The 16,098-nt window shown below is 33.6% G+C and overlaps 3 protein-coding genes across 4 annotated transcripts; 1 reads left to right on the plus strand and 2 right to left on the minus strand.

Annotated features, from left to right (window-relative positions):
- The first annotated feature begins 1,168 nt into the window (after positions 1-1,168).
- Positions 1,169-5,393, plus strand: LOC21403881. Of its 2 annotated transcripts, XR_002901566.1 has the most exons (3): positions 1,169-1,549; positions 2,229-2,594; positions 5,317-5,389. XR_002901566.1 is itself a non-coding variant. In XM_010091319.2 (2 exons), the coding sequence occupies exons 1-2, from the start codon at positions 1,218-1,220 to the stop codon at positions 5,339-5,341; spliced, it is 357 nt and encodes a 118-aa protein (XP_010089621.2). In that variant the 5' UTR covers positions 1,169-1,217; the 3' UTR covers positions 5,342-5,393. The 2 variants fall into 2 exon arrangements, 1 of the variants encoding a protein (XP_010089621.2); XM_010091319.2 differs by lacking the exon at positions 2,229-2,594 and having other exon boundaries at positions 5,317-5,393.
- On the minus strand, positions 3,889-5,761 carry LOC21403882 (UDP-glycosyltransferase 83A1). The gene is made up of 2 exons (XM_010091320.1): positions 5,281-5,761; positions 3,889-4,775 (listed from the first exon to the last, which is right to left on the minus strand). Exons 1-2 carry the CDS (start codon positions 5,759-5,761, stop codon positions 3,889-3,891), a joined length of 1,368 nt encoding a protein of 455 aa, XP_010089622.1.
- Positions 5,762-12,051: 6,290 nt separating this feature from the next.
- On the minus strand, positions 12,052-14,830 carry LOC21403883 (UDP-glycosyltransferase 83A1). Its single transcript, XM_010091321.2, has 2 exons — positions 14,344-14,830; positions 12,052-13,039 (listed from the first exon to the last, which is right to left on the minus strand). The coding sequence occupies exons 1-2, from the start codon at positions 14,828-14,830 to the stop codon at positions 12,165-12,167; spliced, it is 1,362 nt and encodes a 453-aa protein (XP_010089623.1). The 3' UTR covers positions 12,052-12,164.
- Positions 14,831-16,098: the final 1,268 nt, after the last annotated feature.

Here is a 16,098-nt window from a genome sequence, read left to right on the forward strand (position 1 = left end):
GTACAAATTTACTTGAATAATGTCAATGACACCAACACAAATCTCAACTATTGTGTACCAACTGATGTATTACATGCGTTATATTTTTTTATTAGTAGATACAATCTATTATTATTAATTGATTTGATAATATTTTAAACACCCGTCAATATAAAAATGACAACTCATATACTACATCACTTAATATGCGCTCGGTAGATGGATCCAGAATCATGATTCTGAATCTTGATTCAGTATCAATGTTTATTTACAGTGATTTTGAATCGTGATTCAGAATCAGTGTTTGGTTTGGATGATTTTGAATAATGATTCAGAATTTGATGTGATGTTTTAAACCAGAATCACTCATGATTCTAAAACCACCCCCTCTTGATTCAAAGTGATTCAAACTCCTGATTCTGAATCATGGTTTCAGAATCATAATTTGAACATAAAATCATGAATTATGATTCTGATTCTAAAATCATAATTAAAATCACTCTGATTTAAATTCTCATACGAAACGAACCTTTAGTATTAGAGAATTTGAGATTTGAGTTTAGTTTTAATCAATTTATTTTCACTTCCACACCACATTTATAAATATGTACTTGCATTTCATGTATTCATTCACACAGAGAAAACTAACTCATATGATACGTCATAAATGATAGCAAGTTAATAAAAGAATTTTGAATCGATCTTGTCATTATTGCCAGAATTCCTAACTGTTTATGAAATATCTGCCCCTTTTTTTTAACGCCATCGACACGATTGATGAAAATATCCGAGGAGTGAGAGACAAGAACAACAGCTAGTAGCTAACAATATAATAACGAAACTAAATGCATGAGTTGGACTATAGAGTTGTTGTTTTCATCAATCTTCTTTACACATGTGAGATGTATTTATCCTGTCATGGACTTGATTAGTACTCGAGCATTTTCGAGATCTCATAAACGGCATAACTTAAGAGAGAATATGGATATGACTTTAAAAAAAATAATAATAATAAAAAAAAAAGCGAGAGAGAGAGAAGCAAGAAAACGACAAACGAATTTTTATTTTTTAAAAACAAAGCCATGAATGGCATTCCCGTAATAATGGACAATACAAGTGGCAACTTCTTAATGCCTCGTTACTTAAACACCGAATCGCCTTCTTCATTCGCTATTACCAGTCTGAAACAGACTCATTCTTCTTCTTCTCTTCTTCTTCGCTGAAAGCTTGTAAAAGAGATGAAATCGTCGACGAAGAACCAGAAAATCTCTGCGAGGAAAACGAGGAGGAGGAGAAGAATAGGCAGCTTGCGAAGAAGGCCTCGGTCACGTGACTGCTGTGCGGCCGTGTCGCGAAGAAGGTGCGATAATGGCGGACGCACGTGCTCGAAGGTCTCGGACAAATTGGAAGCCCTAAAGAACCTCATTCCGGCGCAAGAAGGGGAGATTGTGAAGGCCGACCAATTGTTCCAGCAAACCGCGGATTACATCGTCCTCTTGAGGGCTAAGGTCGTGATTTTGCAGAAACTCATCGAGTTCTACGGATCCAGTGAATCAGAAAATGTTGTATCGTAAGTTTGATTCTAGGTTTTGTTAATGAAAAGAGAAGGAGAAAAAAAAAAGTCTTTTGCTATTTTTTTTTATTTTTTGTAATTTTTTTTTTTTCATTTTTTTCCTTTCTACATTTTGCATGGTATGTTTGGTCTAAATGAAAGTGGAGACAAAAAAAAAAAAGGATGAAAGTTTGGAGCTTTCACAGTTTCACACCACAATCATTGAGATTTTTTTTTCTAAATTTTCTTTTGGCATCCAAAGACGTCGTCTTTCCCAGTTCTGTTCTTCAATTTTGTGGCAAGTAGGCGACTTTTTAATCTAAATATATTGAGGAAATAAATGGAGAATCAATCTGACAAAACGCTTTCATGGGCATTTGGAAATGTATTCAAGGCTTATATCTTGAATATTATAGATGGGCACCGATTCTTCTTTTTTTTTTTTTTTTTTTTTTTTTTTTTTTTTTTTTTTTTTGCTATTAGTATTATCTTCTCCTTAATGGGTTTCTTTATTCAAATAATTTATGCAACTTGAATTTTATTGCGGTGTTTTCATGGTTTATTTATTGAACAGATCACAATGCGAAAAAACCAAAAGTTAAACTTGTTTTTGAAACGCAAAAAATCCATGAACAATGTTGAACATTCTCAAGCCCTTTTTTATCCCTGTCTAATGACACTGCTATGTGATTGATAGCTACAACATATAACTCGAGAGGGGAAAAAAGTTGGGCAAAGCAAAGGGCAAGAGTTCTTTTGGAGACACAAATGCACAGAACATGTTTGTGATTGTGTCTAAGCCAGGCAGGCAAGCAAAAGAAGAGAGAGTTACACATAATACTTACTCAGACTTACTTACACAATGTGTCAGTTTTGAAAGGCATGGGATGTGGGTGGTGGTGACAGTGAGTCATTGCACATAATATCTGAGTGAAATGGACGGCAGTGCCCTTGTCTTTTGCTTTGCTTCTCTGACTCTGCTGTGATGGTGGTGGTGTGGCGTGGTGTTGTTGATGACAGTGACAACTTCACTAGCCCATGTGCAAAAGCCAAATTTTAAGGGGTCTGTGCCTGTTTTGGGTGTCTGTTATTTTCCAAGATCTTTCTTTATTGCTGTATTTAAGGTCTCTGATTAGTTTCTTAGAAATAGCATGTTTTGTGACTTAATGTGGGTACTGCCTTACTCTATGTATTCACTCACTGCTTGCTTTGTCAATAAATTTTTTGTCTCAAAATTCAGACTTGCAGAGCTGTACAGGAAGAGAGAGCTTTTTACTATTTCAGTATCACTTCATCAATAGCTTTCTCTTTTTCTTTATTGCTTCCTCTTTTTTTCCTCCCCTTCTTGGCATGATTGCATACCAATTTTTATGGTGAAATCTGCTACATTTTTTTTTAAAATTGTGGATTTTCTTTCTTGTTCTTGGATTTAGAGCAGTCATTCAAAGATGTGTAGCGTTAATTTGAAAACAGAGGAAGATGACCATATAGATTTGTTAGTCTAGTTCAGATTGTAGTGCACTAGTATAGACACATTTACGAGCAAGAATCACCATGAAGAATAAAAAATTGTATTTGATTAGAGTTATATAAAAAAAAAATGTCTAATCTATATAGGGGGAAAAAATAGTCTTTATGATGTCCTTTTGCTTCTAGAAAATTGGTTCTTAAGATTCTTTTGAAAGGTCTAAATAGTCTAAAACCTAAGGCACCAAAATTCCTTAAGGCGCAGTCAAAGCCACATGAAACATGTCTCTATCAAAGGAAGGCTAAAAGGACAATGGAAAATACTCTGTATAATGTCGTTAATTCTGAGGTGGCTTTTCATATAGAAGGCTAGAAGAGGTCAAAGTGGAGGGAAGTCCTGTTGTTTTGTCTACGTAAAGGGATTCGTTTTCTGATTCGAATCATGATTCGTAGTTTACTACAGTATTTTCTCTCACAAAAAATACACGTAAATTAAAAATGATTCTAATCACATGGTTTTAATCCATGAATCAAACGGGCATCAATAATTGGAGGATTCAAACCATGTGATTCGAACCATTTTCAATTTACGTGTATTTTTTGTGAGAGAAAATACTGTAGCGAATCACAAATCATGATTCGAATCAGGGAACGAATCCCTCTACCAAACATCCTAGTCTTGCAACTAAAGCTAAAGGGCTTTTGCAAAAATGACCTAGAGAAACATTTATTTGTAAAATGACTTGTCAAAACATTTTATTTGGAACACGATTTCGAAGTTTACATGGAGTGACCCAGTAGGTTGCTCAGTGTAAAATTAAAAGAAGGTCCCTCAATAATTTCACTTTCTAAGATTGTCACTTCTCCATTAACACTTTTCCATAACTTGTCTAAGATTTAACCCACTCAACAAAATTCTTAAACATAATATCTGATTGACCGCCTTTCATGACACTTTTCATAGCCAATTCCTTGAGTTTCAAAGCCCTTCCCTTAAACATTTCATCATCAAGAAGTTGGTCCACCTTGCTCTTTATCTCTTTTCTCTCTATGATCCCACTTTCATTTCTGCTAAACCTCAATCCCACCTTCCAAACATCACAAACATAGCTTTCATTGAGGAACTGGTCAGCAAAGTAAGGCCAGCACAAGAAAGGAACCCCATTGCTGACACCTTCAATGGTTGAGTTCCAACCACAGTGACTTAAGAAGCAAGCAACGGAAGGATGGCCCAGAACCTTTTGCTGAGGAGCCCAACTCACAATCCTTCCATGAGATCCAATTCTCTCAAGAAACCCTTCTGGGTATGCATGAGTTGTACTATAGTCTCCAATATCATCCCTCACAACCCAGAGAAAAGGCCTCTTGGAAAGTTCAAGCCCAAGAGCTAATTCATGGAATTGGTTCTTGTCAAAAACTGTGAAGCTTCCAAATGCAATGTAGATGACTGAGGAAGGTGGTTGTTGGTCTAGCCACTCCAAGCAAGTTGTGTCTTCTTCCCAGAAGTTGCCTGCCGAATTGACGAGTCGATTGCTTGCCAACATCGGGCCGATCGGTAGAATCTCTGGAGCCAAGGTGAATGCTGATGGCTCAAGGTCGTTTGATGAGTTGCAAAGAATCCAGTCTGCCAACTTCACTGATTGGTTGTTTCTACATATGGCTTGGAATATGATTCTCTGTGTGGTTGTGTCACCAATGCATACCCACACCAAGTTCTCTGTTTTGATGGCGGGAATTTCTGGTGCCAACTCAATCATCTGGCTTTTCTGTGGAACTCCTGACAAATACAATATAACGCATAAGAAAGATTGTTATAACAGACTCCTATATATTGATTCATGGATTTTTTTTTTTTAGGAAAACTTTAGGAAATTTGTTTCCATAGTCCAAAATCAACACTATTATATGTGTTTTTTGAAGAATACTATTGGACACCCACTATTAGAAAGTAAATTCGTAGTATAGGATCCACAAATTAAGTCCACCTTCTATTAGTGATGGTGTTTAGCACCAATGATGCCTCAAGCATTTTTATTTTTGGCCAGTTGGGCTGTTCCCCTTATTTTGTGAAGCCTGTCGGACTATTTGCAAAAACACTAGTTATATTAGCAAATATAAAATGAGGTGACATGTTATTTTATGAAATTATAGGGTCCATTTTGTCATGAAGTATGCATATAATCTAATAGTTGTTAATCAACTCATGTCATAATTATCTGCTAAAGTTAGTAACATTATAGTGTTGTAGAATAATTAGTAGTTTTAAAGTCTGAGGATCTCACCATTGTTGTCAATAACTCCATTGTTAATCAATTCAGGGGCACTAAACGCCAAGGCCAATAGCGCAGCCGCTGCAGGCCAGAAGGCGACTCGCCGGATTTTCATTCTCTCAGCCACTTCTAGAGCCCAACCAAAGGACTCATCAGCAATAACGCAAGTGATCTTGTCACCTTCCAATTCATTGATCCTTGTTATGAGCTCTTCCAGCTTCTCACACATGACACTTTGACTCGCTTCCATTACTTTTCCTAGATCATTTCTGTCCTCCCATGGCTCCAAGCCGTCAGGAATCGAAACTAGACGGATTTGATCATCTTCAAGACTGGTTTCTGACATTGCATTCATGACCCTTTTGTGATTATAATCTGTGTTTACGAATGTGACTTTGAAGCCATGATTAACTAAGCGCTTGGATAGTTCCATCAAGGGAATTACGTGGCCTTGTGCTGGGAAAGGTAAAGCTAAGATATGTGGTTTGACCATTTTTTCTTTCACTTCTATTTCTAGAGTTAGATGCTTCTGAATATGGTTTCTGAACGGTATATCTGTCTCATATATATACGGGAGATGGGGAATCAAATGTGCTTTCTTTATGAGCTTTGATGAGAGTTGAATCTTAAACTGATGTATCTAGGGTCTCCAATTACTTCTTTTTAAGTATTCAAAATGTTGTCTAATCAACCACATTATATTATGTAATATAAAAAATTTATGACATATTTAACCGATTTTTCTATGCTTTAATATTTACATCATTAAATAACGTAGAATAATAAAATGATCAGACATGAATTTCGACACAAAAAGTTAGACACGTGATCTAAAATTTAGGGACCTGTTCTTTTGTCTAAAAAACTCAAAACAAGACAACTCGAGTTCTAATTTTATTCAAGTTCATGTTCTTTTAAGTTTCAATTTTATTCAACTTTACTCAACTTTATTTAAATTATAACTCAAATTCAACTTAAAAATTACACTCAAATTACACTGTAAAAGAACATGCCCTAGGTATCTAACTTTATTCAAGTTCATGTTCTTTTAAGTTTCAATTTTATTCAACTTTACTCAACTTTATTTAAATTATAACTCAAATTCAACTTAAAAATTACACTCAAATTACACTGTAAAAGAACATGCCCTAGGTATCTAACTTTATTCAAGTTCATGTTCTTTTAAGTTTCAATTTTATTCAACTTTACTCAACTTTATTTAAATTATAACTCAAATTCAACTTAAAAATTACACTCAAATTACACTGTAAAAGAACATGCCCTAGGTATCTACTATTTTAACTTGTCCTTTCTCCCGTCTTTCACTATAACTATTGGCCTGTTTGCATTTACAATGTTGCTTTGAATATTTGATGTTGTTCCCAAGTAATTGTCATAAACTCTATCGCTTTTTGTTTGCTCATTTTTGCTCCCTAGTGATTGCCTTATGGTTTCATTCTTGTGGAAGTATTGAAGATGAACTTATGCAAAGGTTTAGAATTTTGTTGGAGCTTAGGCTTAAATACGAAAAGAAAAAGACAAAGGAATGACTGCATCATGTTCATTCATGATCTGATTGGTTTCTTAGAAGCATCAAATATCCTATTTTGTCGATGACAAAACTAAGCTGATTATTGAGATTAAATGACATTCATGTGTGCTCTTGTTTCTTAAGTCACCGGATTGAAAAGAACAACAATGAAAAGTCATCGAATGTTACTATATACTTTGTTGTGGCTGGATTTAGTATATGGTTTTTTTTTTCTGCAAGAATTACTATATGGTTTACTTGTTTCACGCAAGCTCTAAAATGTAATTTTTTATTAAAAGCGTAGAAAAATCACGGCGTTGCGTATGAAAGACGTACGTAACTTTTGATAAAATGGCACCTTAACAAGTCGTTTTTATTCGACAAAAGACCACTATACGTACAACACCTTCAAAATGACGTAGTTGTTTAAATGGGGAAATCGTCTATTTATTTATTAGTTGAGGTAAATAGCAACTTATGTTACGGACATTTATATGTGATCAAGATTTTTCTCTTCCGAAGAAATTCATTCAAACTAAGGGACAGGTCTTTTTTGTAATAGCAAATGTGTTGATTGCTCAAACGACAACTAAACAAAAGTAACTTCTTTTCGGCATTTTGTAAAATTCTCTTTGTACCACCATAATTCAAATGGCCAAATGATTATTATTTGCTAAAATAAAAAAGTAAAAAACACATGAAAAAATTCTAAATCTAAACATTGGAAAATGAATTCTAAATTGGTGTACGAAATATGATAATAGACAAATACCGAGTAAATGAGATAAAAAAAAATTAAAAAAAATGAACAAAGTAAAAAAAAAAAAAAGAGAGCTAGAAGAGATCTTATACAAATATATAAAAGCCTGGCCACTGTCGCTGGCATGGCCTTTCCCCAATGACCAATGCTGCCTTCTTAGGAATCCGACATGATAATCTCATCCCATAGAAGAATTTTATTGTTTTATAATTTAATCACTTTTGCAATTGATTCTTAAAGGTTCTCTAAAAATATTTAACTGAAGAGAAAAAAGAAAATCTCTAATAGCCTTATAAAATAAAGCCTAGAATTTTTTGAATGATGAAATTAGGAGTCAAGTCAAGCCTTATTTATAATAGGCCAGAGACCTCTACAACTCAGGATGTAGGACTTTTTTAAGCATATACAAGCAAGCCAAATTTCAACAGAGTCATGGGTTGGTTAGAAATAAAACTGCTTTTGGTCATGATACTTTTTTGGTAATATACTTGTTGATGAAATGGAAGATTTTTTGTTGATTAGACATTTTGGTAATATACTAGTTGATTAGTCTGATCAGGATTTTTTAAGAGACGTTTGGTTCATGGATTAAAATCATGTGATTAGATTATTTTCGATTTATGTGTATTTTTTGTGAGAGAAAATACCGTAACGAACCATGAACCATAATTCAAATCACGGTTTGAATCCTCCAACTAAATATCCCCTTATTGATTAGACTTTTTGATGATACTAGTAGAAACATAGATTTCATAAATATAAATAAAAAATATATTTACTAGGGTCTCATTTAGAAGAATAAAAAAGAAAATGTATAATAGAACCAAAATAAAAAATATATGAATGCAAAAAGGGGAAGACAAAAAGAGAAAAAGAAAGGAAAGTAAAGAAATAAAAAAAATCGTGTTTACGAAATGTTATAGCAGTGGAAGAAGATTTAAAAGAAATTTAGATAGGAATATGAATATCTATGAAAATAAATTATTTTAATGGTAAAAAAGATAAGGGTAGAAAAAAGGAATAAAGAAAGAATACCTACTGGGGAAAAAAAAAAAAGAGAAGTAAAAATTAAAAAAAAGTAAAAAAGAAGGTGGAATGAAAAAAAAAGAAGAAGAAAAAAACTTCAAGGAAACGTTTCGTTAGGAAGCCAGGACAAGCTCATTCTCCTCTAGTTAATGTTGTACGGATACTTGTTGATGAATTGGAGGATTTTTTTGTTGATTAGACTTTTTGGTGATGTACTTGTTGATCAATTGGAAGATTTTTTGTTGATCAGACTTTGTCGTAATACTAATTTTTTAACTTGTTTCTATCGTATTATTATGTTAGGGATATCTAAAAAGCTTACATTTACTAAATAAGGAGAAATTTATTCATACAATTATTTGAGAACCTTTTAATATGATAGGAATTACACAAAAATAATTAAGTATGACACATTTAAAGAAAATTATTTTAACCATTAGTAAAATATAAAATATGAATACATGCGAAATAATTAGAGTAAAGTGGAAAACTATATTTTTAAAAAACACACAAAAATAAAATGTAAAAAAATTTCCAAAAAAATAAAAAAACAATTCAAAAATAAAAAAAAGGAGATAAAAGGGGGGCTCCATAGAAGAGAATTTTGGCTCTATGTTGGTTAGATTAGATTAGATATAGAATGACTTTTTTTTTTATCATATTCAACGGTTAGAAACTGACCCGGGTACCTCTGTGGGCGGATTATAGCGGACCTATCGGCCTACAATAGGATAGAAGATAGAGGTTTTGAACCCTTTGCGGACATAGCTGCAATTGACACTGTAGTTGAAGTTCTCGGTCCTTTGAAGATTGATTTGACCTCGAGTCCCTGATCTTGAGCAACTCTTTATCTTTTTGTTTCGTTTTTATTCTTTTCACTTGTACGGCTTTCGACTTGTTTTTTTTTATATATTTCCATTTTAGTGTGAATTTCTTGCTTTGTCTATTTTCTACGTGTCTACTTACTTTCTCGCGTGGGTCTTCATGTCCCAACCTGAAGGAAGTTTAATCCTAAAGAACAAAATGCACTGAGTCCTAGGCTTTCTAAAAACGAAATCCATTTTGATGGCACACCGCGGCTTCCCTGTCTTCCTGTGGTAGTTTCTAAGGAGAGAAGAAAAGCCAAAGTGATTTTTTCATAGATTAGAGCGGGTAAAGATGAATAAAAGCGTTACAGTTCTAGCAGGTGACCGAACGGACTAAGCCCGAAAGAGGAAATAATATGAATATTGGCCAAGCCAAGTGCATATGTACTCAGGAAAGCAATTGATCGATTAAAGATGTCTAACTAAAAAAAAATCCTAAAAAAAGGAAAACACAAAAAGATGGTTAAATAAAGATTAAATTTTAAAAAAAAAAGTATTAAAAGACTTTTTTTATTTTAACTATATATAATAGTCAAAAACTAACCCTAACATAAAAAGTATTACTAAAAAAAGTCCTAAAAAATGGAAAACACAAAGAAGGCCAAATAAAGATTTAAAAAAAAAGAAAAAAAGGAAAAAAAAGGAGCAATAAAAAGAGCCAAATGCTCTCTTCTCCTATGCCGCCACGTGATAACATGAGAGAAGATAAGCTCTTTTATGTTTATTAAATTAGATAGAAAAAAAAAACTCTTTTATTTTGACCATAGTTAAAAATTGGTCTTAACGATATAGAGGTCTTGTTAGAGAAAGTCCAAAAAAAAAAAAGAAAATACAAACAGAAGGCCAAATAAATATTAAAAAAATAAGAAAAAATAAGAAGAAAAAAAGAGTATTAAAAAGGCTCTTTTTATTATCTAATAGTTAGAAACTTATCTCAATGATAAAGATGTCATACTAGAGAAAGTCATAAAAGAAAAGAAAATACAAAAAGAATGTCAAATAAAGATTAAAGAGATAAGGAAAAAAATAAAAAAATGAGTATTGAAAATGTTCTTTTTATTTTGATCATAGTCAACTCTAATAATAAAGAAGTCCTATTAGAAAAAGTCTAAAACAATACAAAAATAAAGCCAAATAAAAATAACAAAAATAAAAAAGAGAAAAAAGAGTAATAAAAAGAGTTAAAATATCGGTAATATACTCGTCCGACATAGCCTCATCTCATCCTTGCCACTTCTTCTCCCCTGCTTTAATATGTATTTTTGTGTTAGTATTAACACATTTGTTGCTTTGAACACTGCAAGCACATGCACCCATAAGATTCCTTCAAATTCAAACATCTTACAACTACAACAAGCGACTTATTCGCTAACATTAAGGTCCAACAAGTATATTTTTTGGCTTCGCTCAATTCGTTGATTTAAAATTTTAACTTAAATTAAAATGTGACTTTATATGAGAATTTTAAATATTTTATAAGAGTTTTTAACTATAGTAAGATTAAAATTAAAAACTCGAATCGGTGAAATAAACGAGACATTTATCTTCTTCATCGAATCTAGGCTATCTCGTATTTAGTGGTTTTGTTGTCCTATCTGGAGAATTTTACAGCAAGCACGAGAGACTTGAAAACCTCATCCTGAAATATGGAGAACATCTTTCTAGTGTACAGTTCTGCTGCTTGTTTTTCCACAGGTAGTGCCATTTTCAGAACTGGTTAGGTTTTTTCTCGTACCGATCATCCAAAGTCTTTTTCATATTGCTCAGCAAAATCTCTCAAGGCGGTCCTTGCATTCACATAGCCATCAAAGAGCGAGCTCACACGGTCACGCTTCCACTTCTCTGTGAAAGAGATATCTCAATCTGATTGCACCATTCAAGGAGAAAATCATGCAATCCCATTGGATAATATCAAACCATTAAGACTCCAGTAGAATTGCCTTGAGGTATCTCTAAAATTTTAAGGAAAAGAAAAAGATGTTGCCAAATTGGTTGCAATATAGGAAGTTGTGTGAAAATGGACAAAGAGATATAACTCAGAACTTGGAACCGGCCGGCCGGTCAAAAATTTCTTATTTGCTAAAATAAAAAAAGTAATAAAACATGTCAAAGATCTAATCTAAACATTTAAAACGAAATGATCCGATCAATAGATAATTAGTAAGTAAATAAGATGAAAAATGAAAAAATAAACACGAATAATCTGACACAGAGAGTCAAAGAGAGAGGCTAGAAGAGACCTTATACAAATATATGAAAGCCCCTAATCAATCATAAATACACTTTAGAAAAAACACATAGTTCCTGATCTGGAGTAAGAATTAGCTTCATAGAAAATAAAAAAAGCACCTTATACAAAACCGGAACTGTGGCTAATTAATTAAGAAAGGTCCATCAAGTAACTCTCACCACATTGTTAAGATACATGTCTATGAAGTATGAAGAAGCATTCCTTTAATTATCATCACAATTCACAATCACGATCATCATAGGAAGTTTGATTTGATTGTGTATGAATTGGCAGAACAAAGGAGAATGAAAAAAAAAAAAATGTAAAGGGATTTCCTTTTGTAATCACCACAGTCATTGTTGTAGGAAGTTTGCTTTTGATTGTGTAGGAATTGGCATAACAAATGAAAATGAAAAAAAAAAAAAAGAAAAAAGAAAAAAAGAGCGTTGAAAATCAAACACAAAAGAAGTTAAATTAAATGATCTAGGACTTGATCCATTCAACAAAAGCCTTGAAATTCGTGGTAGAGCTACCGCCTTCTTTGACACTATTTTCAGCCATTTTCTTCAACTCCAAAGCCATTCCTTTAATTTCCTCATCACACATCACTCTCTCCACTTTACTCCTTATCTCATCCCTAGTGATGACCCCATTTTCATCTCTATCAAACCCCAACCCAACCCTCCAAACATCACAAACATAACTCTGGTTAACAAATTGGTCAGCAAAGTAAGGCCAACACAAGAAAGGAACCCCACTGCTCACACCTTCCACGGTCGAGTTCCACCCACAATGGCTCACAAAACAACCTACAGAAGAGTGACCCAAAACCTTCTCTTGTGGGGCCCACTTCACAACCATCCCTCTATTGGTAGTAGTATTATTAGCCACTCTCTCGAGAAACCCATTTGGGAAATCATTGTTATCAGTCCTCACAACCCACAAGAATGGCCTATTGGAGAGCTCTAGTCCCAAGGCCAGTTCCACAAACTGTGTTGGTTCTAAAATTGTGGAACTCCCAAAGGCAATGTATACGACTGATTTTGGTTGGTGTTGGTCAAGCCATTTAAGGCAAGAACTGGTGCTACTACTTGAACCCTTGAAATATTTATGGCTTGAGAGAAGCGGGCCAACGGGGAGGATTTGTGGGGCCAGCTTAAACGCTGCTGGTTCGAGGTCGTAGGCTGAGTTGCAAAGTAACCAATCGGTTTTCTTCACAGATGTGTTGTTTTTTACCATGAGCTGAAAGACGTACTTTTGCATGTCTGTGTTGCCGAGGGAGGCCCAAACTAAGTTTGATGTGTCCATGGCGGGCATTTCTGGTGATAACTTTATTACCTGTTTCTTAGCCAAAGTTCCTGTGAAGAAAAATTACAGAAATACAACAAACGACATGTCATTTTACTTAGGCGTCGTTTATGCAAACAACGTGTTAATATTACAATTTATTAATAACACCTGTCACTTTTAGTTTAAATAAATTTATCCAAAAAGGAAATACCTCGTTGACATTAAAATGCTGCATATGTTGCATTATAAACGACATGCTATTTACGTGGTCATTTCTAAGCTGCAGTTTATTTGAGTAGTAAACGACATGTTGCTTAGGAATGACTTGGATTTTCTTTACTTTTTTCATTTAGAAAAAGACAAGGAATTATGAGGTGTAATTTTTCAGGAAAAATAAACGACATGTAGTTAACATTTTTTTTTTTGGAGGATACATGTACTTAACATGTTAAGGACAGGTGCATTTTAAGGTGTATTTATCTTTTATCAAATTCATCATTTGACATGAAAATGACACCGTGTACAAATGACTTGTCATTTTAATATGTCGTTGACCGTGGAAAAATGTCGTCTCTTATTGATTTGTTGCTTATCACATTTAGGTAAAAAAAACAAGTTGTTTTTAATGTGTTCTTCGTATCAATAACGAGTTAAAACAAGTCGTTTACTTATATGGTTTTGTCTCTTTTCAAATTTAGATTTAGTTAATAACTTGTCGTTTTCTGTTGTCAACGTTGTTTATCAAAAGTAAGAAACGACATGTCGTTGTACATTTAAAAGAAAAGTTGTCGTGTTGCGAGACACTGGCTTGTGGGGTCACAAAAGACACGTCTTTCACAAGATGTCGTGTATCGTGCTCCTTGAAACTACAACTAGTCTGTATTTAAAACTTTTACGTGACATGTCGTTTTTTGTTTTAAAAAAGAAACCATGTGTTAGTGTCGCCTGTGATGATGCAAAATGGAGATGATATATAAGCTTTTAAGGACAAATAAAAAAGCATGCCGTCTTCAATGAGAGGAAAACGACATGCTTGTGTACCAAAAAACCGCACTTTGATTTATTTGGTCATCGATACTCTCCATAGTAAACAACAACGTGTCGTTTAAATTGATCGAGAGAAGTGGCGCATCATTTATTCAAAAGTAAAACGGCATGTCATTCCTATTTAAATGTCATCCAGTTTGAGATTAAAAAACGACATGCCATTCGAAACTCAAAAATAATGAAAAATCATTACTATAGAGGATAAAAAAAGATTTTTTTTTGGTAAGTGTTAGTGCATCGTTATAATTTTTTTTTATTTTTTTATAAATGTAGCATACTACTGATCCACAATAGGAAAAGAACATGAGTAAACGTATAATCTCACCATCTTTGTTAGTGATTCCTTCATCAATCAACTTGGGGATGCTAAATCCTTGGACCAACATGGCAGCTGCAGCAGGACAGAAAGCAGCTCTCTTGATCCCTTTCCTCTCAGCAATGTCCAGGGCCCACCCAAGACTCTGATCAGCAACCACACAAGTAATCATCTGATCTCCACTTGACCCATTAATCTGTTCAATGACTTCAGCCACTTTCCCGGGCATGATCTTCAATACTGACTCAGACAGTTTCCCTGGCCTCTTCCTTTCTTCCAACGACAACCCATCTTTGACCAACGCTAGATTTATCTGTTCCACCATGTCATAATCCTTGCTTGCCATTATTTCTCTGACTTTCTCATGAATATACTCAGTGCTCACAAATGTGACATTTAGGCCCCCCTTGACTAGGCGTTGGGAAAGTTCCAATAGAGGAATAATGTGTCCCTCTGCCGGATAAGGTACCACTAAAGCATGTGGATTATTGCCCATTCTGTTTACTTTTTCCTGATGCGCTTCAATTGGGGTCAGTAGTAACTCAGTATGCATTTTTATGGGGGTGTAATTGAAAGAAATGGGATTGTTATTAATTACGTTGTTGTCTTCAAGCTTCTTGATTTTTTTGGATTTTAATGAGGAATCTGCCTTTTCTGTGAGTTAATCTTGAGAACATTTTTTTTTTTTTTAATGATGTATCTGATTTTGTCGTACTGTTTGGTATTAACTTGCACGGCTCTGAGGCCTTTATGGTCTTCCTCTTTGGATTTATTGGGTTTTTCTTTTGCTTGGCTGCTCCAATATCATTTTCAATCTTTGTCATAAAATATTTGCTGAAAATGTTGCTGGGGTATCTGATTCTGTCCCATAAATTACATTATCAATTGGACAGTTTTTTTAAATTTTAAACTTTTATTTTTTTTAAACAGTTGAGCTACCCCACAGGGTTATCAATTGGACAGGTTTCTAGCCAATCATTCTTACTTTAATACTATGTATTGGCTAACAAACAGGCTTGATAATGAAATATATATATAGGTGGATACAATTGTATGCAGATATAACTTCTCCAAGTTCTTAAAAACGTTGTCAAGTTGTATGGAGGCTTGGAGCTTAATTTTATTATACTTTTTACTTTTTTTTTTTTTTGCTTTGATCACAGTTCGACTTGAGTATTTTACATCAGTTTGCCCTAATTCTTGTGATATGTGTAAGGGATTTTTGGGGCAACCATTTGCTGTAGAAAAAAACAAAGAGACTAAAATATGCATTTTGAGAGCGGATATTATATGATGCGTTTCTTTTCATGATTATAATAGTAACTCAAATTACATAGCTCTCATACTAAGAATGAATTATATGTTGAAGTGTGTTCTATTTATTTTTATTTTTCTCTTTTATTTTTTATTGCTATCCAATAATAATAGGTATTAGGGCTCCTAACAAACATTGCCTCTACGCAATGTTTTTTTTTTTTTGCCTTAAAAATATACTCAATTTATTTATTTATTTGTCTATGATAGGCCTGATCTAAAACACAATCGAAAGAGACATACAGCAATTGGTACTTTTTTTATGGAGACGTACAATAATTGGTATTTTTTTATTATAGACATATAATAATTAATAACTCTATTTTTTTTAATTGTTTTTGGAGACATACAATAATTGGTGCATATTTTAATGAAAAAAGTACAGTAATTGGTATTACATGATCACATCGTTACCTACTTAGAATTCAACTTGATGGGGTACTCTCACCA

This window comes from Morus notabilis, unplaced genomic scaffold (assembly GCF_000414095.1).
Source record: "Morus notabilis unplaced genomic scaffold, ASM41409v2 Scaffold241, whole genome shotgun sequence".
In the NCBI taxonomy this organism is placed as follows: domain Eukaryota; kingdom Viridiplantae; phylum Streptophyta; class Magnoliopsida; order Rosales; family Moraceae; genus Morus; species Morus notabilis.